The 18,880-nt window shown below is 43.3% G+C and overlaps 1 protein-coding gene across 1 annotated transcript in view; it reads left to right on the top strand.

Annotated features, from left to right (window-relative positions):
* The first annotated feature begins 267 nt into the window (after window positions 1–267).
* Window positions 268–18,880, top strand: part of LOC106582826 (membrane metallo-endopeptidase-like 1) — a 48,122-nt gene continuing 29,509 nt past the window's right edge. Inside the window, exons 1-18 of the mRNA XM_014166305.2 lie at window positions 268–377; window positions 5,704–5,993; window positions 6,501–6,545; window positions 7,007–7,066; window positions 7,229–7,390; window positions 7,983–8,063; window positions 8,246–8,341; window positions 10,365–10,483; window positions 10,597–10,662; window positions 10,749–10,883; window positions 11,143–11,232; window positions 16,693–16,829; window positions 17,048–17,141; window positions 17,251–17,379; window positions 17,555–17,653; window positions 17,758–17,841; window positions 17,950–18,053; window positions 18,276–18,334. Coding sequence (XP_014021780.1) covers window positions 5,837–5,993; window positions 6,501–6,545; window positions 7,007–7,066; window positions 7,229–7,390; window positions 7,983–8,063; window positions 8,246–8,341; window positions 10,365–10,483; window positions 10,597–10,662; window positions 10,749–10,883; window positions 11,143–11,232; window positions 16,693–16,829; window positions 17,048–17,141; window positions 17,251–17,379; window positions 17,555–17,653; window positions 17,758–17,841; window positions 17,950–18,053; window positions 18,276–18,334 — 1,717 coding nt within the window. The 5' untranslated portion in view covers window positions 268–377; window positions 5,704–5,836. The remainder of the gene's footprint in view (window positions 378–5,703; window positions 5,994–6,500; window positions 6,546–7,006; window positions 7,067–7,228; window positions 7,391–7,982; window positions 8,064–8,245; window positions 8,342–10,364; window positions 10,484–10,596; window positions 10,663–10,748; window positions 10,884–11,142; window positions 11,233–16,692; window positions 16,830–17,047; window positions 17,142–17,250; window positions 17,380–17,554; window positions 17,654–17,757; window positions 17,842–17,949; window positions 18,054–18,275; window positions 18,335–18,880) is intronic.

Genomic DNA, 18,880 nt, shown 5'->3' on the forward strand with positions numbered 1-18,880 from the left:
TGAAAGTAAAACATAAACCCAAAAGTATTGACAGCAAAATCAAATATTGCAAGGAAATAATTGTTTATTTTATTTTAATGATGTGTTTTTGTAAGGGATGCTCTCTGCCTCTCCCTCGCTCCCTCTCTCGTTCTTTCTCCATCTCTTTCTCTCCCTCTCCCTCTCTCTCTCCCTCTCCCTCTCCCTCTCTCTCCCTCTCCCTCTCCCTCTCACTCACTCCCATGAGCTGCAAACTGGACCAGATAGTATCTCTCAAGCATCCAGCGCCACAGCGTCATTTCTTCACACACCAGCTCTGGGTGACAGCTCAGTAGGGGTGTTTGGGAAAACAGCTTGCTGTGCGAGACGTCTCAGGGAATTCTACCGTCTAGATACAGGTAAGGAGCACTGCCTCACAGGCACTCCCTTGCTACATACCTTTGCACACATTTAACCACGACAGGTACATAAACAGATATACATTTATAGCTGCTATAGTTTCAAATTTTCATAAGATTTAAACTCATTTGTATGATCTTAGCTGGTAATTTTATTTAATGTAAAAATGTATACTAATTTTGCTACCAGTCAGATAACACTTTTCTATTCTATCGTACATGAATACTGTATCATGCATGCTGCCTACTTTATGGATTGTTTTGAGCATGAACGCTACATGTGTGCATCCTACAAATACCCCCAAAGCCACCTGAAATGTCTTAACAAACTAGACAACAACAACAACAACAAAACATTTTACATTTTCTTTGTCACTATACAGATACACTATATATACACAGGTATATGAACACCCCTTAAAATGAGTGGATTTGGCTATTTCAGCCACACCCGTTGCTGACAGATGTATACAATCGAGCACAAAGCCATGCAATCTCCATAGACAAACAATGCCAGTAGAATGGCCTCACTGAAGAGCTCAGTGACTTTCAACGTGGTACCGTCATAGGATGCCACCTTTCCAACAAGCCAGTTCATCAAATTTCTGCCCTGCTAGAGCTGCCCCGGTCAACTGTAAGTGCTGTTATTGGGGAGTGGAAAAGTCTAGGAGCAACAACAGCTCAGCCGTGAAGTGGTAGGCCACACAAGCTCACAGAGCTGAAGCGCATAGCGCGTAAAAATTGTCTGTCCTTGCTTGCAACACTCACTACCGAGTTCCAAACTGCCTCTGGAAGCAACGTCAGCACAAGAACTGTTTGTCGGGAGCTTCATGAAATTGGTTTACATGGCCGAACAGCCGCACACAAGCCTAAGATCACCATGCGCAATGCCAAGCGTTGGCTGGAGTGGTGTATAGCTCGCCGCCATTGGACTCTTGAGCAGTGGAAATGCGTTTTCTGGAGTGTTGAATCACGCTTCACCATCTTGCAGTCCGACGGACGAATCTTGGTTTGGCAGATGACAGGAGAACGCTAACTACCCAAATGCATAGTGCCAACTGTAAAGTTTGGTGTAGGAGGAATAATGGTCTGGGGCTGTTTTTCATGGTTCGGACTAGGCCCTTTAGTTCCACTGAAGGGAAATCTTAACGCTACAGCATACAATGACATTCTAGACGATTCTGTGCTTTCAACTTTGTGGCAACAGTTTGGGGAAGGCCCTTTCCTCTTTCAGGAGGAACGCCGACTGCGAGCCAGGCCTAATCGCCCAACATCAGTGTCCAACCTCACTAATGCTCTTGTGGCTGAATGGAAGCAAGTCCCTGCAGAAATGTTCTAACATCGAGTGGAAAGCCTTCCCAGAAGAGTGGAGGCTGTTATAGCAGCAAAGGGGGGACCAAATCCATATTAATGACCATGACTTTGGAATGAGATGTTCCACGAGCATGTGTCCACATTTTTTTGGTCATGTAGTGTATAAACAAAACATAGGCTCAGAGTTCAGAAACATTGAGTAAGTTCATACTGTTGACCTGACACACAGGCAGGCACTAATCCCTGGCACCGAGTTGAGAAGTTCAGAGACGTGGCTGTAGTACCAGTCACCAAACATGTAATCCCATCTAACGAGAAAAGGTGCTTAGAGCAAAGAAAGTCTAAATCCATGACATTTTCCACCCAAAGGTTTTCGTTTTGATGTCTAGTTATACACCATAACATTGCATCATTGCTCTAATTCACAAATACACTTTTAAAGGTTACTAAATCTCATCTATTCCCCCAAGACATTTGAGGGTATAACCTATACTGAACAAAAATATAAACGCAACATGCAAAGTGTTGGTCCCATGTTTCATGAGCTGAAATAAAAGATTCCAGAAATGTTCCATACGCACAAAAAGCGTATTTCTCTCCACTTTTGTGTACAAATTTCTTTACATTCCTGTTAGTGAGCATTTCTCCTTTGCCATAATCCATCCACCTGACAGGTGTGGCATATCAAGAAGCTGATTAAACAGCATGACCGTTACAAATCAAACCCAATCAAACTTTATTTGTCACATGCGCCGAATACAACAAGTGTAGACCTTACCGTGAAATGCTTACTTACAAGCCCTTAACCAACAGTGCAGTTCAAGAAGAGTTAAGAAAATATTTACCAAGTAGACTAAAATAAAAAGTAACACAATAATAATAATGAGGCTACATACAGGGGGTACCGGTACCGAGTCAGTGTGCTGGGGTACAGGTTAGTTGAGGTAATTTGTACATGTAGGTAGGGGTGAAGTGACTGCATAGATAATAAACAGCGAGTAGCAGCAGTGTACAAAAGGGAGGGGGGGACGGTGTCAATGTAAATTGTCCGGTGGCAATTTTATTAATTGCTCAGCAGTCTTATGGCTTGGAGATAGAAGCTGTTGAGGAGCCGTTTGGTCCTAGACTTGGCACTCTGGTACCGCTTGCCGTGAGGTAGCAGAGAAAACAGTCTATGACTTGGGTGACTGGGCTTTCCTCTGACATGCCTATTATATAGGTCCTGGATGGCAGGAAGCTTGGCCCCAGCGATGTACTGGGCCGTTCGCACTACCCTCTGTAGTGCCTTACGGTCAGATGCCAAGCAGGTGCAATACCAGGCGGTGATGTAACCGGTCAGGATGCGCTCGATGGTGCAGCTGTAGAACCTTTTGAGGATCTGGGGACCCATGCCAAATCTTTCCAGTCTCCTGAGGGGGAAAAGGTTTTGTCGTGCCCTCTTCACAACTGTCTTGGTATGTTTGGACTATGATAGTTTGTTGGTGATGTGGACACCATGGATCTTGAAACACTCGACCTGCTCCACTACAGCCCCGTTAATGTTAATGGGGGGCCTGTTCAGGCCTCCTTTTCCTGTAGTCCACGATCAGCTCCTTTGTCTTGCTCACATTGAGGGAGAGGTTATTGTCCTGGCACCACACTGCCAGTTCTCTGACCTCCTCCCTATAGTCTGTCTTATTGTTGTCGGTGATCAGGCCTACCACTGTTGTGTTGTCAGCAAACTTAATGATGGGGCTGGAGTCGTGTTTGGTCACGCAGTCGTGGGTGAACAGGGAGTACAGGAGGGGACTAAGTACACACTCCTGAGGGTCCCCAATGTTGAGGATCAGGCGTGGCAGACGTGTTGTTGCCTACCCTTACCACCTGGGGGTGGCCCGTCAGGAAGTCCAGGATCCAGTTGCAGAGGGAGATGTTTTGTCCCAGATTCCTTAGCTTAGTGATAAGCTTTGTGGGCACTATGGTGTTGAACGCTGAGCTGTAGTCAAAGAACAGCATTCCCACATAGGTGTTCCTTTTGTCCAGGTGAGAAAGGGCAGTGTGGAGTACGATTGAGATTGCGTCATCTGTGGATCTGTTGGGGCGGTATTCAAATTGGAGTGGGTCTAGGGTATCCGGGAGGATGCTGTTGATGTGAGCCATGACCAGCCTTTCAAAGCACTGACGTCAGTGTCACGGGGCGGTAATCATTTAGGCAGGTTACCGTCGCTTCCTTGGGCACAGGGACTATGGTGGTCTGCTTGAAACATGTATTACAGACTCGGTCAGGGAGAGGTTGAAAATGTCATTGAAGACACTTGACAGTTGGTCTGCGCATGCTTTGAGTACACAGGTGCATCTTGTGCTGGGGACAATAAAAGGCCACTATAAAATGTGTAGTTTTGTCACATAACACAATGCCACAGATGTCTCAAGTTTTGAGGGGGTGTGCAATTGGAATACCTACCAGAGCTGTTGCCAGAGAATTTAATATTAATTTCTCTACCATATGCCGCTTTCCATGTTGTGTTTGAGAATTTGACAGTATGTCCAGGCGTCCTCACCTTCTTCACAACCACAGAACATGTATGGCATCTTGTGGGCTAGCGATTTGCTGATGTCAACGTTGTGAACAGAGTGCCGCATGGTGGCGGTGGGGTTATGGTATGGACAGGCATAAGCTACGGACAACAAACACAATTGCATTTTATAGATGGCAATTTGAATGCACAAAAATACTGTGAAGAGATCCTGAGGCTCATTGCGAGGCCCATGTTTTCAAGGTATCTGTGACCAACAGATGCATATCTGTATTCCCAGTCATGTGATATCCATAAATTAGCGCCTAATGAATTTATTTAAATTGACGGATGTCCTCAGCTGAAATGTAACTCAGTAAAATCAATGAAATTGTTGCACGTTGCATTTATATTTTTGTTCAGCATATATCAACGGAATTTAATACATAAATGACCACAACCCTTAGTAAGAAAACTGAAGATGACAGTGCAATCATATCACTATTAGATATCAAATTTGCAATATCTAATTATCAAAATAAGGAATTCATTGTATAGTCTATCTGAGGGGTGAAAGCAGATTTTGGCTCGGATATAGGCCTACCATAGCAACCTGGTCTTGTTGACTACAGAGATATGTAGCTCTGACATTGAGACAGACAGCTTTTGCGAATACATTCGAGATGGGCAGTAAAGACCTGCAGCTCCTTCAACCTCCAACAGCAGTGCCAGACGTGCCCATGAGTATTCATCAGGAGAAGCTAATGGGGCACAGCGACATGAACCTCTGATTTAGAGCCCTGCCTCCTGTCACTCCTAACAGAAGAGCAGCTAGAGAAAGTGTGCAACAGGCTGGTATGGGAGGAGGAACAGGTGTTGATGAGTGAAAAGATGCAAAGTGATGCTGAAAGGTATGAGTCATTGGGATTTGTTCCCCAGAAATGCTCATTTGCAATATTGTGTTCAGATAAAACATTATGATGAGTAGGAAATATTGTGCTGGAGGTGTACAGCCAGCTGTAGAATTATGAAGGGCCACATTACCCCTATTGAGTTAGGCCTACACATATTTTTTTTGTACTAAAAGCACAAATGCATAATTTAATTCAAAATTCTTTAAGATATGAGTGGGTGAAGAAACCCACGTTATATTTAACATTACGCCTAATATGACCACTTGTAAGGCTAAAAACGTATCCAAAGTCAAATGAGCAAATATTATGTCCCAAACTAAGAATTTTCTCAAAATAGCGAAGTGGCAAAGCCGAGCTCACAATTTGTTCTGCGCATCGTTGTCAGCGGTGTCTGGGTCATATCACCGAAACAGTCAAGGGAACAACATGGTCAAATCGGACACTACAATAATTTATTTCCAGTTGCGCAGTAGGCCCAATGGAAGGGTGTGATTCATTAGGCTATTAGCCTATAAATACGCTTTATCGTAGAAAGGAGACACATTTTCATACGAAGGAGAGATAAGTTGAAGGTTCAACTATGTTTTCTCTCACTCGGTTTAGGTCACTTGGACGACTGGCAAAGCACTGCATCACTTTACACAGCCCACTCACAAACGGGTACGCAGGCTCTCTGCCTGTACCCCGTCCCCGTTACTCTGCACGCTAATTTTCCAGAGAGCCCGGAGAGGTGAGAATGGGAAAATCCGAAAGCCAAATGGATATCATGGAAAAATCAACCAAACCAGTGAAGCGCCGTTGGACTGTTGTGGAGATCGGGCTATCTGTGCTGTTGTTGCTGGTCAGCTGTGCCCTAACTGGACTGATAGTCCTCTACACTTCGGCTTTGAGAGGTAGGCTCAACCCAATGACCGAGGACTATTCCCCTAATCAATTGCTAAATGTCATGCCATTTGTAAAGTAAAGTGCGTAATGTCCTGAATTGGTCTGTGACCCTCTGATTTTCTCCACTAATAGTAATGCAATTTACATTTTAACGGCTATGTCAACTTGTGGAGGTCATATGGTTTGACTATAGTTGGGCATTGGGCAGTAGAAATACAAATAGAATTGGACCTCCACTAATTACACTCACATCTTACTGTGATATTTATCAGGTTTTCATGTTATGATTCCTCTAGTTGGAAAGCACAAAGCCAAGCAGTATCTGAAAAACTTTATGAGCATCTTGTGACAACTATCCCAGAGTGTTTTGTAAAGTATATTGAGGGATAAGTAGGCGACCAATTTTCTAATCAGAATCAAATGTCCATTATTGAGGTGGGAAAAGCATTCCAGCCTATTGTAACAGTAAGTGCTCTGATCAAGCATTTTCCGCATTTATTTTCTCTCCAATGCAGAGCAATCTAATAGATCTGGTGTGTCGAGGAGCTCAGTCACTGAGGGTGAGTCTTACATTTTAGTCATTTAGCAGATGCTCTTATCCAGAGCGACTTACAGTAGTGAATGCATACATTTCATACATTCTTTTCTCCGTACTGGTCCCCCATGGGAATTGAACCCACAAACCTGGCATTGCAAACACCATGCTCTACCAACTGAGCTACACGGGACTTCAGTTGAAATACGTGATTATATCCATGTTATAGGATACGCTACGATGTAAACTGGCCAGAGGATGTTCCCCTTCTAATTCCCTCGGACAAAAGTGAGAGAATAGTCATCGCTGACAGAGCCATTTCAGAGAGACCAGACAGACAGACAGTATCAAGCCATGACTTTGCCAAAGAAATCTGAAGGGTCCTTAATGCTGCTGTTAATGAATTCATACTCTTTGCCAGGAATGACGATAGTTGTTTTCTATTAAACGTTCCTCTTATATCCATTCACTGTGTCATGTTTTCAGGGCAGCAGTATCGTTCTGGCCCCAGCAATGTTTGCACAACTCCTGAGTGTGTTACTGCAGGTGAGCATTCCACCTTCATACGGGGTTGGTCTTCCTCCCAAAACAAACTCATCACTCAATATTATGTCAACATCACAGACAACTGCGTCACAAGTTTCCCTTAACTGCTATGTAGTCCCATATTCCCCTCTCTTGACTCCTCATCTGACTGTGGCCCCACAGCTGCTCGTCTTCTGCAGAACATGGATGCAACAGTGGAGGCGTGTCAGAACTTCTACCAGTATGCCTGTGGGGGCTGGCTGGAGCGCCATGTCATCCCAGAGACCAGCTCCCGCCACAGCGTCTTCGACATCCTCAGAGACAAGCTGGAGATCGTGCTTAAAGGTCCAGTTCAGCCATTTTTTTTAAAATCTCAATGTCAAATCATTTCTGGGTAACACTGAAGTATCTTACTGTGATTGTTTTCAATTAAAATGGTCAAAAAGAAACAAAAATAGCAAAAGGCGATATTTCAAGCAAGAATATTGCTAGGAGTGGTCTGAGTGTGGAGGGGAAAACTGAAAATGAGCTGTTATTGGCAGAGAGGTTTGAAACTCTCTTTCTTATTGGTCTATTAACTAATTTACCGCATGGGGATGTCACCATGGAAGGCCAAAACTCCATCCCACCAAAACAGGCAGACATTTCAGGTGGTCTTTTCAAACAGCTCTTACACCAAAAAGGCATGATCATAACCTCATAGTGTGGACATATATATATATATATAAAACACAGGAAAACAATGGGCCTTTAAAGGTCAGTCAACAACATGTTTCCATAGTAACCTCAGGGTCAGCCATTATGTGATAAAAGTGATCCATGGTCAGCTACTGTCTTGTATGCAGGATTACACTGTGTTATCAACTTGCTGTGTTAGATAAAATCAATGGATAAAATTAGGTCAATCTTTGCGATGCTGTCGGTTATCTTCTCACAGGAGTTTTTGAGACTGAGAGTGATCAGGACCGTGATGCCTTCAAGAAGGCCAAAACTCTCTACAGCTCCTGCATGAATGAGAGTGAGTAGGATTTCTCACGTCTAAACTCATACCAACTCGACAGCAGTTAACACTGTTACAGCTCTTTGGTCTCGTCAGAATTAGTTGCATACTCTGTAATAGTAATCAACAGTAAGTATGTAAGATTGACGCACAGTGCGTTCGTAAAGGTGTCACTGTGTTGTCTGTGTTGTCTGCTGTAGCTCTGATAGAGCAGCTCGACTCCAAGCCTCTCGTGCGTCTCATCGATAGCATAGGAGATTGGCCTGTTGCCTCAGAGGACTGGAACAGCGCTACAGGTACTGATAACGCACACACACACACACACACACACACACACACACACACACACACACACACACACACACACACACACACACCAGCTGAAATGATGAGTGATATGAGTGTGAGTGACGTGTGACATGCTCGTCCAGCCTGCCCCTCCTCCCGGCTCTCAGGTGTTGTGATGGGGGGGGGGGGTTGAGTGGGCAGCAGAACAGCAGAGCAGTCCTCAATCAGGACTGTGACCGATTCTTAAAATAGACCACTGTGATCTGCGCCAAACCTCCTGACTGCCGCCAGTATAATTAAATGTAATCAACGACGGTGGCTCAAACAAAATTAACCACGCGTAAGTGCATCTGGTGCGTTTTCACAAACAGATATATGACTGTAAATTGTGCGGCAGTGGCCATCTACAGCGCTGTGGCTTCAGAAAGTATTCACCCTCCCTGACGTTTTGAACATTTAGTTGTGTTACAGTCTGAATTTAAAATTGATTAAATGTAGACTTTGTGTCACTGATCTACAAACAGTACCCCATAAATGCAATTGAACAAATTAATAAAATATGAAAAGCTGAAATGTCTTGAGTTAATAAGTATTCAACCCCTTTGTTATGACAAGCCTAGATAAGTTCAGGAGTAAAAATATGCTTAACAAGTCACATAATAGGTTGCATGGACTTACTCTGTGTGCAATAATAGTGTTTAACTTGATTTTTGAATGGCTACCTCATCTCTGTAATCCACACATACAAGTATCTGTAAGGTCCCTCAGTTGAGCAGTGAATTTCAAACACAGATTCAACCACAAAGCCCAGGGAGGTTTTCCAATGCCTCACAAAGAAGGGCACCTATTGGTAGATGGGTAAAAATAAAAAAAAGCAGACATTGAATATCACTTTGAGCATGGTCAAATGATTAATTACACTTTGGATGGTGTATCAATACACCCAGTCACTACAAAGTTACAGGTGTCCTTCCTAACTCAGTTGCCGGAGAGGAAGGAAACCGCTCAGGGATTTCACCATGAGGCCAATGGTGAGTGTAAAACAGTTACATAGTTTAATGGCTGTGATAGGAGAAAAAAACGGAGGATGGATCAACAACATTGAAGTTATTCCACAATACTAACCTAATTAACAGAGTGAAAAGGAAGCCTGTAAAGAATTAAAATATTCCAAAACATGCATCCTGTTTGCAACAACTCAACAAAATGTGGCAATGCAATTAACTTTTGGTCCTGAATACAAAGTATAGTGTTTGGGGCAAGTCCAATACAACACAAAATTGAGAACCACTCTCCATATTTTCAAGCATAGTGGCGTCTGCATCATTTTATGGGTGTGCTTGAAATCGTTAAGGACTGGGGGAGTTTTTCATGATAAAAAGTAAACGGAATAGAGCTAAGCACAGGCAAAATCGCAGAGAAAATCTGGTTCAGTCTGCTTTCCACCAGACACTGGGAGATGAATTCACCTTTCAGCAGGACAATAACTTTAAACACAAGGCCAAATCTACACTGGAGTTGCTTACCAAGAAGACAGTGAATGTTCCTGAGTGACGAGTTACAGTTTTGACTTAAATCTACTTGAAAATTTGTCTAGCAATGATTTTGAAAAGAATAATGAGTAAATGTTGCACAATCCAGGTATGGAAAGCTCTTAGAGACTTACCCAGAAAGACTCACAGCTGTAATTGCTGCCAAAGGTGCTTCTGCAAAGTATTGACTCAGGGGTGTGAATACTTATGGAAATTAGATATTTAATACAAAAAAAGTGTAAACATTTCTAAAAACATGTTTTCACTTTGTCATTATGGGGTATTGTGTGTAGATGGGTGAGAATTTGTATTTATTTTATCCATTTTGAATTCAGGCTGTAACACAACAAAATGTGGAATAAATCAAGGGATATGAATACTTTCTGAAGGCTCTGTGTACTTGGCTCTGTGAGAGGTAGTCAGTGTACTCTCTGCAAGCCAGATGATTAATGTTATATTAAATGGCCTTGTGTATAATTGTTTCACGTTATTATCCCAGAACAGGCCTGGAGCCTGGAGGACACTCTAGCCACCCTCAACTCTCGTTACCACAAAAAGGTTATTCTGGACATGTATGTGTGGACGGATGACCGCGATTCCCGGCGCCACATTATCTACGTAAGGACAGTGTCTGAATACACAATGTTCCCAAAGTTCACTGTTTTATTTGTCAATCTTCACCAATACTGATTTGGTGATAGAAAGCTGACATGTCTGTTTATATTTTACAGATTGACCAGCCAGCACTGGGAATGCCATCCAGAGATTATTACTTCAACGATGGAAACTACAAAAGGGTACTTTCATCAACAGCGTGTTTAATAATGTTATATTGATGTCATTGCAGGTCAACTTTGCAGTTATGTGTCGTATGGCTCTTTAGGTGCGAGAGGCCTACTTGCAGTACATGGTTTCCATGGCGAGGATTGCCCGCGAGGACAGGAACTTGACCCAGGAAGATGACCGTGTGGTGGAGGAAATGGTGCAGGTGCTGGATCTAGAGACAGATATTGCCAATGTGAGTGCCAACCTGCCACAATAGGAACCAGAGCTGTGACAGAAATGAAAAAGAGACTTCAATGAATTAGTCTACAGCAAGAAACATCTAATAGAGACTCATGAAATCAACTACACTCTACTTTATGTTGTCCGCATGTTAAAAACTTGATGAATATCATGAATAGATCAATATTACTGCTAAATACAGTTTGTCACCTCAAATTATAATACATCAGACATTACTGTACACCTATACTTTCTGTGCTGTCGTGTCATAGGCCACATCCCCTGCAGAGGAACGTCAGGATGTCACGATTCTCTACAATAAGATGACCCTTAGTAAGCTGCAGGAGTCCTTTAATCTCAACGTAAGTGCTTCCACTCCAGTGATTTCAAGTGGATGAGACTTGAGTCTGATGGCTTTGTCTATTTATAGTACACTGTACTATATGTACAGTGCATTCTGAAAGTATTTAGACCCCTTCCCCTTTTCCACATTTTGTTACGTTACAGCCTTGTTCTAAAATGGATTAAATTATTGTTTTCCCTCATCAATCTACACACAATACCCCATAATGACAAAGCAAAAACAGGTTTTTAGAAATGTTTGCAAATTTATACAAAATAAAAAACAGAAATACCTTATTTACATAAGTATTCAGACCCTTTGCTATGAGACTCGAAATTGAGCTCAGGTGCATCCTGTTTCCATAGATCATCCTTGAGATGTTTCTACAACTTGATTGTAGTCAGCCTGTGGTAAATTCAATCTATTGGACATGATTTGGAAAGGCACATACATGTCTGTATAAGGTCCCACAGTTGACAGTGCATGTCAGAGCAAAAACCAAGCTATGAGGTCAAAGGAATTGTCCGTAGAGCTCCGTGACCGGATTGTGTCGAGGCACAGATCTGGGGAAGGGTACCAAAGAAATTCTGCAGCATTGAAGGTCCCCAAGATTACTGTGGCCTCCATCTTTCTTAAATGGAAGATGTTTGGAACCACCAAGACTCTTCCTAGAGCTGGCCGTCCGGCCAAACTGAGCAATCGGAGAAGAAGGGCCTTGGTCAGGGAGGTGACCAAGAACCCGATGATCACTCTGACAGAGCTCAAGAGTTCCTCTGTGGAGATGCGAGAACCTTCTAGAAGGACAACCATCTCTGCAGCACTCCACCAATCAGGCCTTTATGGTAGAGTGGCCAGAAGGAAGCCACCCCTTAGCTTTGAGTTTGCCAGAAGGCACCTAAAGGACTCAGACCATGAGAAACAAGATTATCTGGTCTGATGAAACCAAGATTGTACTCTGTGGCCTGAAAGCCAAGCCTCACATCTGGATGAAACCTGGCACCATCCCTACGGTGAAGTATGGTGGTGACAGCAACATGCTGTTGGGATGTTTTGCAGTGGCAGGGACTGGGAGACTAGTCAGGATTGAGGGAAAGATGAACGGAGCAAAGTACAGAGAGATCCTTGATGAAAACCTGCTCCAGAGCGCACAGGACCTCAGACTGGGGCGAAGGTTCACCGTTCCAACAGGACAATGACCCTAAGTCCTTGAATGGCCCAGCCAGAGCCTGGTCTTAAACCCGATCAAACATCTTTGGAGAGACCTGAAAATAACTGTGCAGCGAAGTTCCCCATCCAACCTGACAGAGCTTGAGAGGATCTTCAGAGAAGAATGGGAGAAACTCACCAAATACAGGTGTGCCAAGCTTGTAGCGTCATACCCAAGAAGACTCAAGGCTGTAATCGCTGCCACAGCTGCTTCAACAAAGTACTGCATACTCCTGAGTGGTGCAGCGGTCTCAGGCACTGCATCTCAGTCCTAAAGGCATCACTACAGACCCTGGTTCAATCCCAGGCTGTATCACAACAGGCCATGATCGGGTGTCCCATAGGGCGGCACACAATTGGCCCAGCGTCTTCCAGGTTAGGGGAGGGTTTTGCCGGGGTAGGCCGTCACTGTTAAATAAGAATTTGTTCTTAACTGCAGACACATTTCCGTTGAATACATTCAGTTGGACAACTGACTAGGTATCCCCCATTCTCTTTCCCTAACTGGCTTGCATAGTTAAATATAGGTTAAAAAAATATATAATTAAGTAAAGGGCCTGAATAATTACAGTTGAAGTCGGAAGTTTACATACACTTAGGTTGGCGTGATTAAAACTCGTTTTTCAACCACTCCACAAATTTCTTGTTAGCAAACTATAGTTTTGGTAAGTTGGTTAGGACATCTACTGTGTGCATGACACAAGTAATTTTTCCAACAATTGTTTACAGACTGATTATTTGACTTATAATTAACTGTATCACAATTCCAGTGGGTCACAAGTTTACATACACTAAGTTGACTGTGCCTTTAAATAGTTGGAAAGTTCCAGAAAATTATGTCATGGCTTTAGAAGCTTCTGATAGGCTAATTAACCTAATTTGAGTCAATTGGAGGTGTATCTGTGGATGTATGTCAAGGCCTACCTTCAAACTCAGTGCCTCTTTGCTTGACATCATGGGAAAATCAAAAGAAATCAGCCAAGACCTCAGAAAAAAAATTGTAGACCTCCACAAGTCTGATTGATCCTTGGGAGCAATTTCCAAATGCCTGAAGGTACCACGTTCATCTGTACAAACAATAGCACGCAAGTATAAACACCATGGGACCACGCAGCCATCATACCGCTCAGAAAGGAGACGCGTTCTGTCTCCTAGAGATGAATGTACTTTGGTGTGAAAAGTGCAATTCAATCCCAGAACAACAGCAAAGAACCTTGTGGAACCTGGAAACAGGAACAAAAGTATCTATATCCACAGTAAAACGAGTCCTATATCGACATAACCTGAAAGGCCACTCAGCAAAGAAGAAGCCACTGCTCCAAAACCGCCATAAAAAAGCCATACTACGGTTTGCAACTGCACATGGGGACAAAGATCGTACTTTTTTGGAAAAATGTCCTCTGGTCTGATGAAACAAAAATAGAACTGTTTGGTCATAATGACCATTATTATGTTTGGAGGAAAAGGGGGAAGCCTGCAAGCCGAAGAACACCATCCCAACCGTGAAGCACGGGGGTGGCAGCATCATGTTGTGGGGGTGCTTTGCTGCAGGAGGGACTGGTGCACTTCACAAAATAGATGGCATCAAGAGGCTTGCAAGCCTCCCCCTTTTGATTATTTTACAGTGACGGCCTACCCCGGCCATAACCCTCCCCTAACCGTGTGCCGGGGCAGGAGGTAGCCTAGTGGTTAGAGCATTGGACCAGTAACCATAAGGTTGCAAGATCGAATCCCAGAGCTGACAAGGTACAAATCTGTCGTTCTGCCCCTGAACAAGGCAGTTAACCCACTGTTCCTAGGCCATTATTGAAAATAAGAATTTGTTCTTAACTGGCATGCCTAGTTAAATAAATACAAAATGAGGAAGGAAAATTATGTGGAAATATTGATGCAACATCTCAAGACATCAGTCAGGAAGTTAAAGCTTGGTCGCAAATGGGTTATCCAAATGGACAATGACCCCAAGCATACTTCCACAGTTGTGGCAAAATGGCTTAAGGATAACAAAGTCAAGGTATTGGAGTGGTCATCACAAAGCCCTGACCTCAATCCTATAGAAAATTTGTGGACAGAACTGAAAAAGCGTGTGTGAGCAAGGAGGCCTACAGATCTGACTCAGTTACACCAGCTTTGTCAGGAGGAATGGGCCAAAATTCACACAACTTATTGTGGGAAGCTTGTGGAAGGCTCCCCGAAACAATTTGACCCAAGTTAGACAATTCTAAAGGCAATGCTACCAATTACTAATTGAGTGTATGTACAGTCGTGGCCAAAAGTTTTGAGAATGACACAAATATTAATTTTCACAAAGTCTGCTGCCTCAGTTTGTATGATGGCAATTTGCATATACTCCAGAATGTTATGAAGAGTGATCAGATGAATTGCAATTAATTGCAAAGTCCCTCTTTGCCATGCAAATGAATTGAATCCCCCAAAAACTTTTCCATTGCATTTCAGCCCTGCCACAAAAGGAGCAGCTGACATCATGTCAGTGATTCTCTCGTTAACACAGGTGTGAGTGTTGACGAGGACAAGGCTGGAGATCACTCTGTCATGCTGATTGAGTTCCAATAACAATAACAGACTGGAAGCTTCAAAAGGAGGGTGGTGCTTGGAATCATTGTTCTTCCTCTGTCAACCATGGTTACCTGCAAGGAAACACATGCCGTCATCATTGCTTTGCACAAAAAGGGCTTCACAGGCAAGGATATTGCTGCCTGTAAGACTGCACCTAAATCAACCATTTATCGGATCATCAAGAACTTCAAGGAGAGCGGTTCAATTGTTGTGAAGAAGGCTTCAGGGCGCCCAAGAAAGTCCAGCAAGCCCAAGGACCTTCTCCTAAAGTTGATTCAGCTGTGGGATCGGGCCACCACCAGTACAGAGCTTGCTCAGGAATGGCAGCAGGCAGGTGTGAGTGCATCTGCACGCACAGTGAGGCGAAGACCTTAGGAGGATGGCCTGGTGTCAAGAAGGGCAGCAAAGAAGCCACTTCTCTCCAGGAAAAACATCAGGGACAGACTGATATTCTGCAAAAGGTAAATGGATTGGACTACTGAGGACTCGGGTAAAGTCATTTTCTCTGATGAATCCCCTTTCCGATTGTTTGGGGCACCCAGAAAAAAGCTTGTCCGGAGAAGACAAGGTGAGCGCTACCATCAGTCCTGTTTCATGCCAACAGTAAAGCATCCTGAGACCATTCATGTGTGGGGTTGCTTCTCAGCCAAGGGAGTGGGCTCACTCACAATTTTGCCTATGAACACAGCCATGAATAAAGAATAGTACCAACACATCCTCCGAGAGCAACTTCTCCCAACCATCCAGGAACAGTTTGGTGATGAACAATGCCCTTTCCAGCATGATGGAGCACATTGTCATAAGGAAAAAGTGATAACTAAGTGGCTCGGGGAACAAAACATCGATATTTTGGGTCCATGGCCAGGAAACTCCCCAGACCTTAATCCCATTGAGAACTTGTGATCAATCCTCAAGAGGCGGGTGGACAAACAAAAACCCACAAATTCTGACAAACTCCAAGCATTGATTATCCAATAATGGGCTGCCATCAGTCAGGATGTGGCCCAGAAGTTAATTGACAGCATGCCAGGGCAGATTGCAGAGGTCTTGAAAAAGAAGGGTCAACACTGCAAATATTGACTCTTTGCATCAACTTCATGTAATTGTCAATAAAAGCCTTTGACACTTATGAAATGCTTGTAATTATACTTCAGTATTCCATAGTAACACCTGACAAAAATATCTAAAGACACTGAAGCAGCAAACTTTGTGAAAATGTATATTTGTGTCATTCTCAAAACTTTTGGCCACGACTGTATACTTCTGACCCACTGGGAATGTGATGAAAGAAATAAAAGCTGAAATAAATATTTCTCTCTACTATTATTCTGACATTTCACATTCTTAAAATAAAGTGGTGATCCTAACTGACCTAAGACTGGGAATGTTTACTAGGATTAAATGTCAGGAATTGTGAAAAACTGAGTTTAAATGTATTTGGCTAAGGTGTATGTAAACTTCCAACTTCAACTGTATGTAAATGTGATATTTCAGTTTTTTTATACATTTGTCATTATAGGGTATTGTGTGAAGATTGATGAGGGGAAAAAACAATTAAATCCATTTTAGAATAAGGCTGTAGCGTAACTAACAAGCCAAGGGGTCTGAATACTTCCCGAATGCACTGTATGTACTTGTAGCTTGCAGAAGAAGGCTCAGCCTGATAATAATAGCAACAAATATACATTTCTGACAGGGTTTCAACTGGACAAGGTTTGTGCGTGGAGTGTTGTCCAGCGTGGCTGTGGACCTACAGCGAGAGGAGGAGGTGGTGGTCTACAGCTCTCCCTACCTGGAGAAGATGAACGACGTGCTCTCCAAACACACTGTCAGGTCAGACTCTGCCCAATGGCAGCTGTTCATGTAGAACAATGGTAGGATCATGAGAAGCCCATGGTTCAAATGTGCTTCTATCAGTATAGTATCTACTGTGAATTATCATGCGAGCCAAGGTGGTCACATCATCTTGGGCTGTGTGTGTCATGTAGATACATTGCTTGAGCGATTGAGGGACATTATTGGTGAAATATGTCCATGTTTTTCTCCTCCAGAACCATGCAGAACTACCTTACCTGGCAGCTCGTCATGGAGAGAGTCAGCAGCCTGAGTCGCCGCTTCAAAGATGCCAGAGCACACTATAGAAAGGTGAGACAGATATATGAGCACACTTAGGAGCACACTTCGAAACAAGCACATTGAAAAGCAAATTCATGTGTAAACATGTGGCAAATTAGACGGTCTGTGTGTGTGTCAGGCACTGTACGGGACCACCGTGGAAGAGGCACGGTGGAGAGACTGTGTGCGTTACGTCCAGGGCAGTATGGAGAACGCAGTGGGTGCTCTGTATGTGCGAGAGACCTTTGCTGGTGAGAGTAAACGCATGGTGAGTCACTCCTGTTGACGAGACGCAGGCAAAACAGGGACAATCCCTCTCCAGCTTATTATATCACTGTCACTAAAGCAGTTTAGGCTGCACTTTTAACATGAGTGCCCATTTGTGTCCATGTGAGTTGTTATGGGTGTGTATATGTTGATTTATTAACTCTTTGTGTGGACAGGTCAGTGACCTCATCAGTAAGATCCAGGAAGCGTACGTGGAGACACTTGAGGAGCTGAACTGGATGGATGACCAGTCTAAGGAGAAGGCAAGAGAGAAGGTACAAACAAAGCGGTGCAAACAAACACACCATGTACATCAGCATTTTGAATGTGTAAAACAAAGAACTTAGCAGCTGACTGTTCTACTGCTCTATGTTCTCAGGCCATGGCCATTAAGGAGCATATTGGCTATCCTGACCACATTCTGGAAGAGGGCAATCTGAAGCTTGACCAGGAGTATGCCCATGTATGTGTGACCTGGCCAAAGTACTGTGATACATCTTCCTGTTCAAAGAGAAATGGATGTGGAATTTGTTGTCTATATTGATTCTGATGATCTGGTCTCTCTCTGCAGCTGAACTTCAGTGAGGAGAACTACTTTGAGAACGTCCTTGAGAACCTGCAGGCTGAAGCACACAAGACTTTGAAGAAGCTGAGAGAGCCAGTCGACCCAGACATGTAAGATACATCCATTTAGCCTCACATTAGTGTAGACTCACCCCCCACTGGGCACAGACGTCAATTCAACGTCTATTCCACGTTGGTTCAACGCCATTTCATTGAAATTATGTAGAAACAACGTTGATTCAACCGGGTGTGTGCCCACTGGGACGTGAACACGGGGCACACATTCCCTCTCAAACGATGGGATCTTTATTCTAATAGTTTTTTTTTTTCTAGGTGGATCATTGGCGCTGCTGTTGTCAATGCTTTCTACTCGCCAAACAGAAACCAGATAGGTAAGATGACAACAGCCAAACACAATGGCTGCAACTTTTGTCACCCATCCAAACTTAGCTATCGTCAGCCAATCATGACTTAAAGAAAAATCCCTTACTAGAAAAATAAACAAGTTCTGAAGACACCATAATTATTTGATGAATTCAGAAGCATGTAGAGAATAAAAACAAAAACATGCATCCTGTTTGCAACAAGGCACTAAAGCAATACTACAAACGTGGCAAAGCAAATCACTTTTTGTTATGTTTGGGGCAAATCCAATACAAATCCAATACAACACATTACTGAGTACCATTCTCCATATTTTCAAGCATAGTGGTGGCTGCATCATGTTATGGGTATGTTTGCAATCATTAAGGACTGGGGAGTTTTTCAGGATAAAAAAGAAACGGAATGGAGCTATGCACAGGCAAAATCCTATAAGAAAACCTGCTTCAGTCTGCTTTCGACCAGAGACTGGGAGATGAATTCACCTTTCAGCAGAACAATATCCTAAAAAACAAGTCCAAATCTACACTGGAGTTACTTACCAAGAAGACAGTGAA

This window comes from Salmo salar, chromosome ssa22 (genome assembly GCF_905237065.1).
Source record: "Salmo salar chromosome ssa22, Ssal_v3.1, whole genome shotgun sequence".
NCBI lineage: Eukaryota > Metazoa > Chordata > Actinopteri > Salmoniformes > Salmonidae > Salmo > Salmo salar.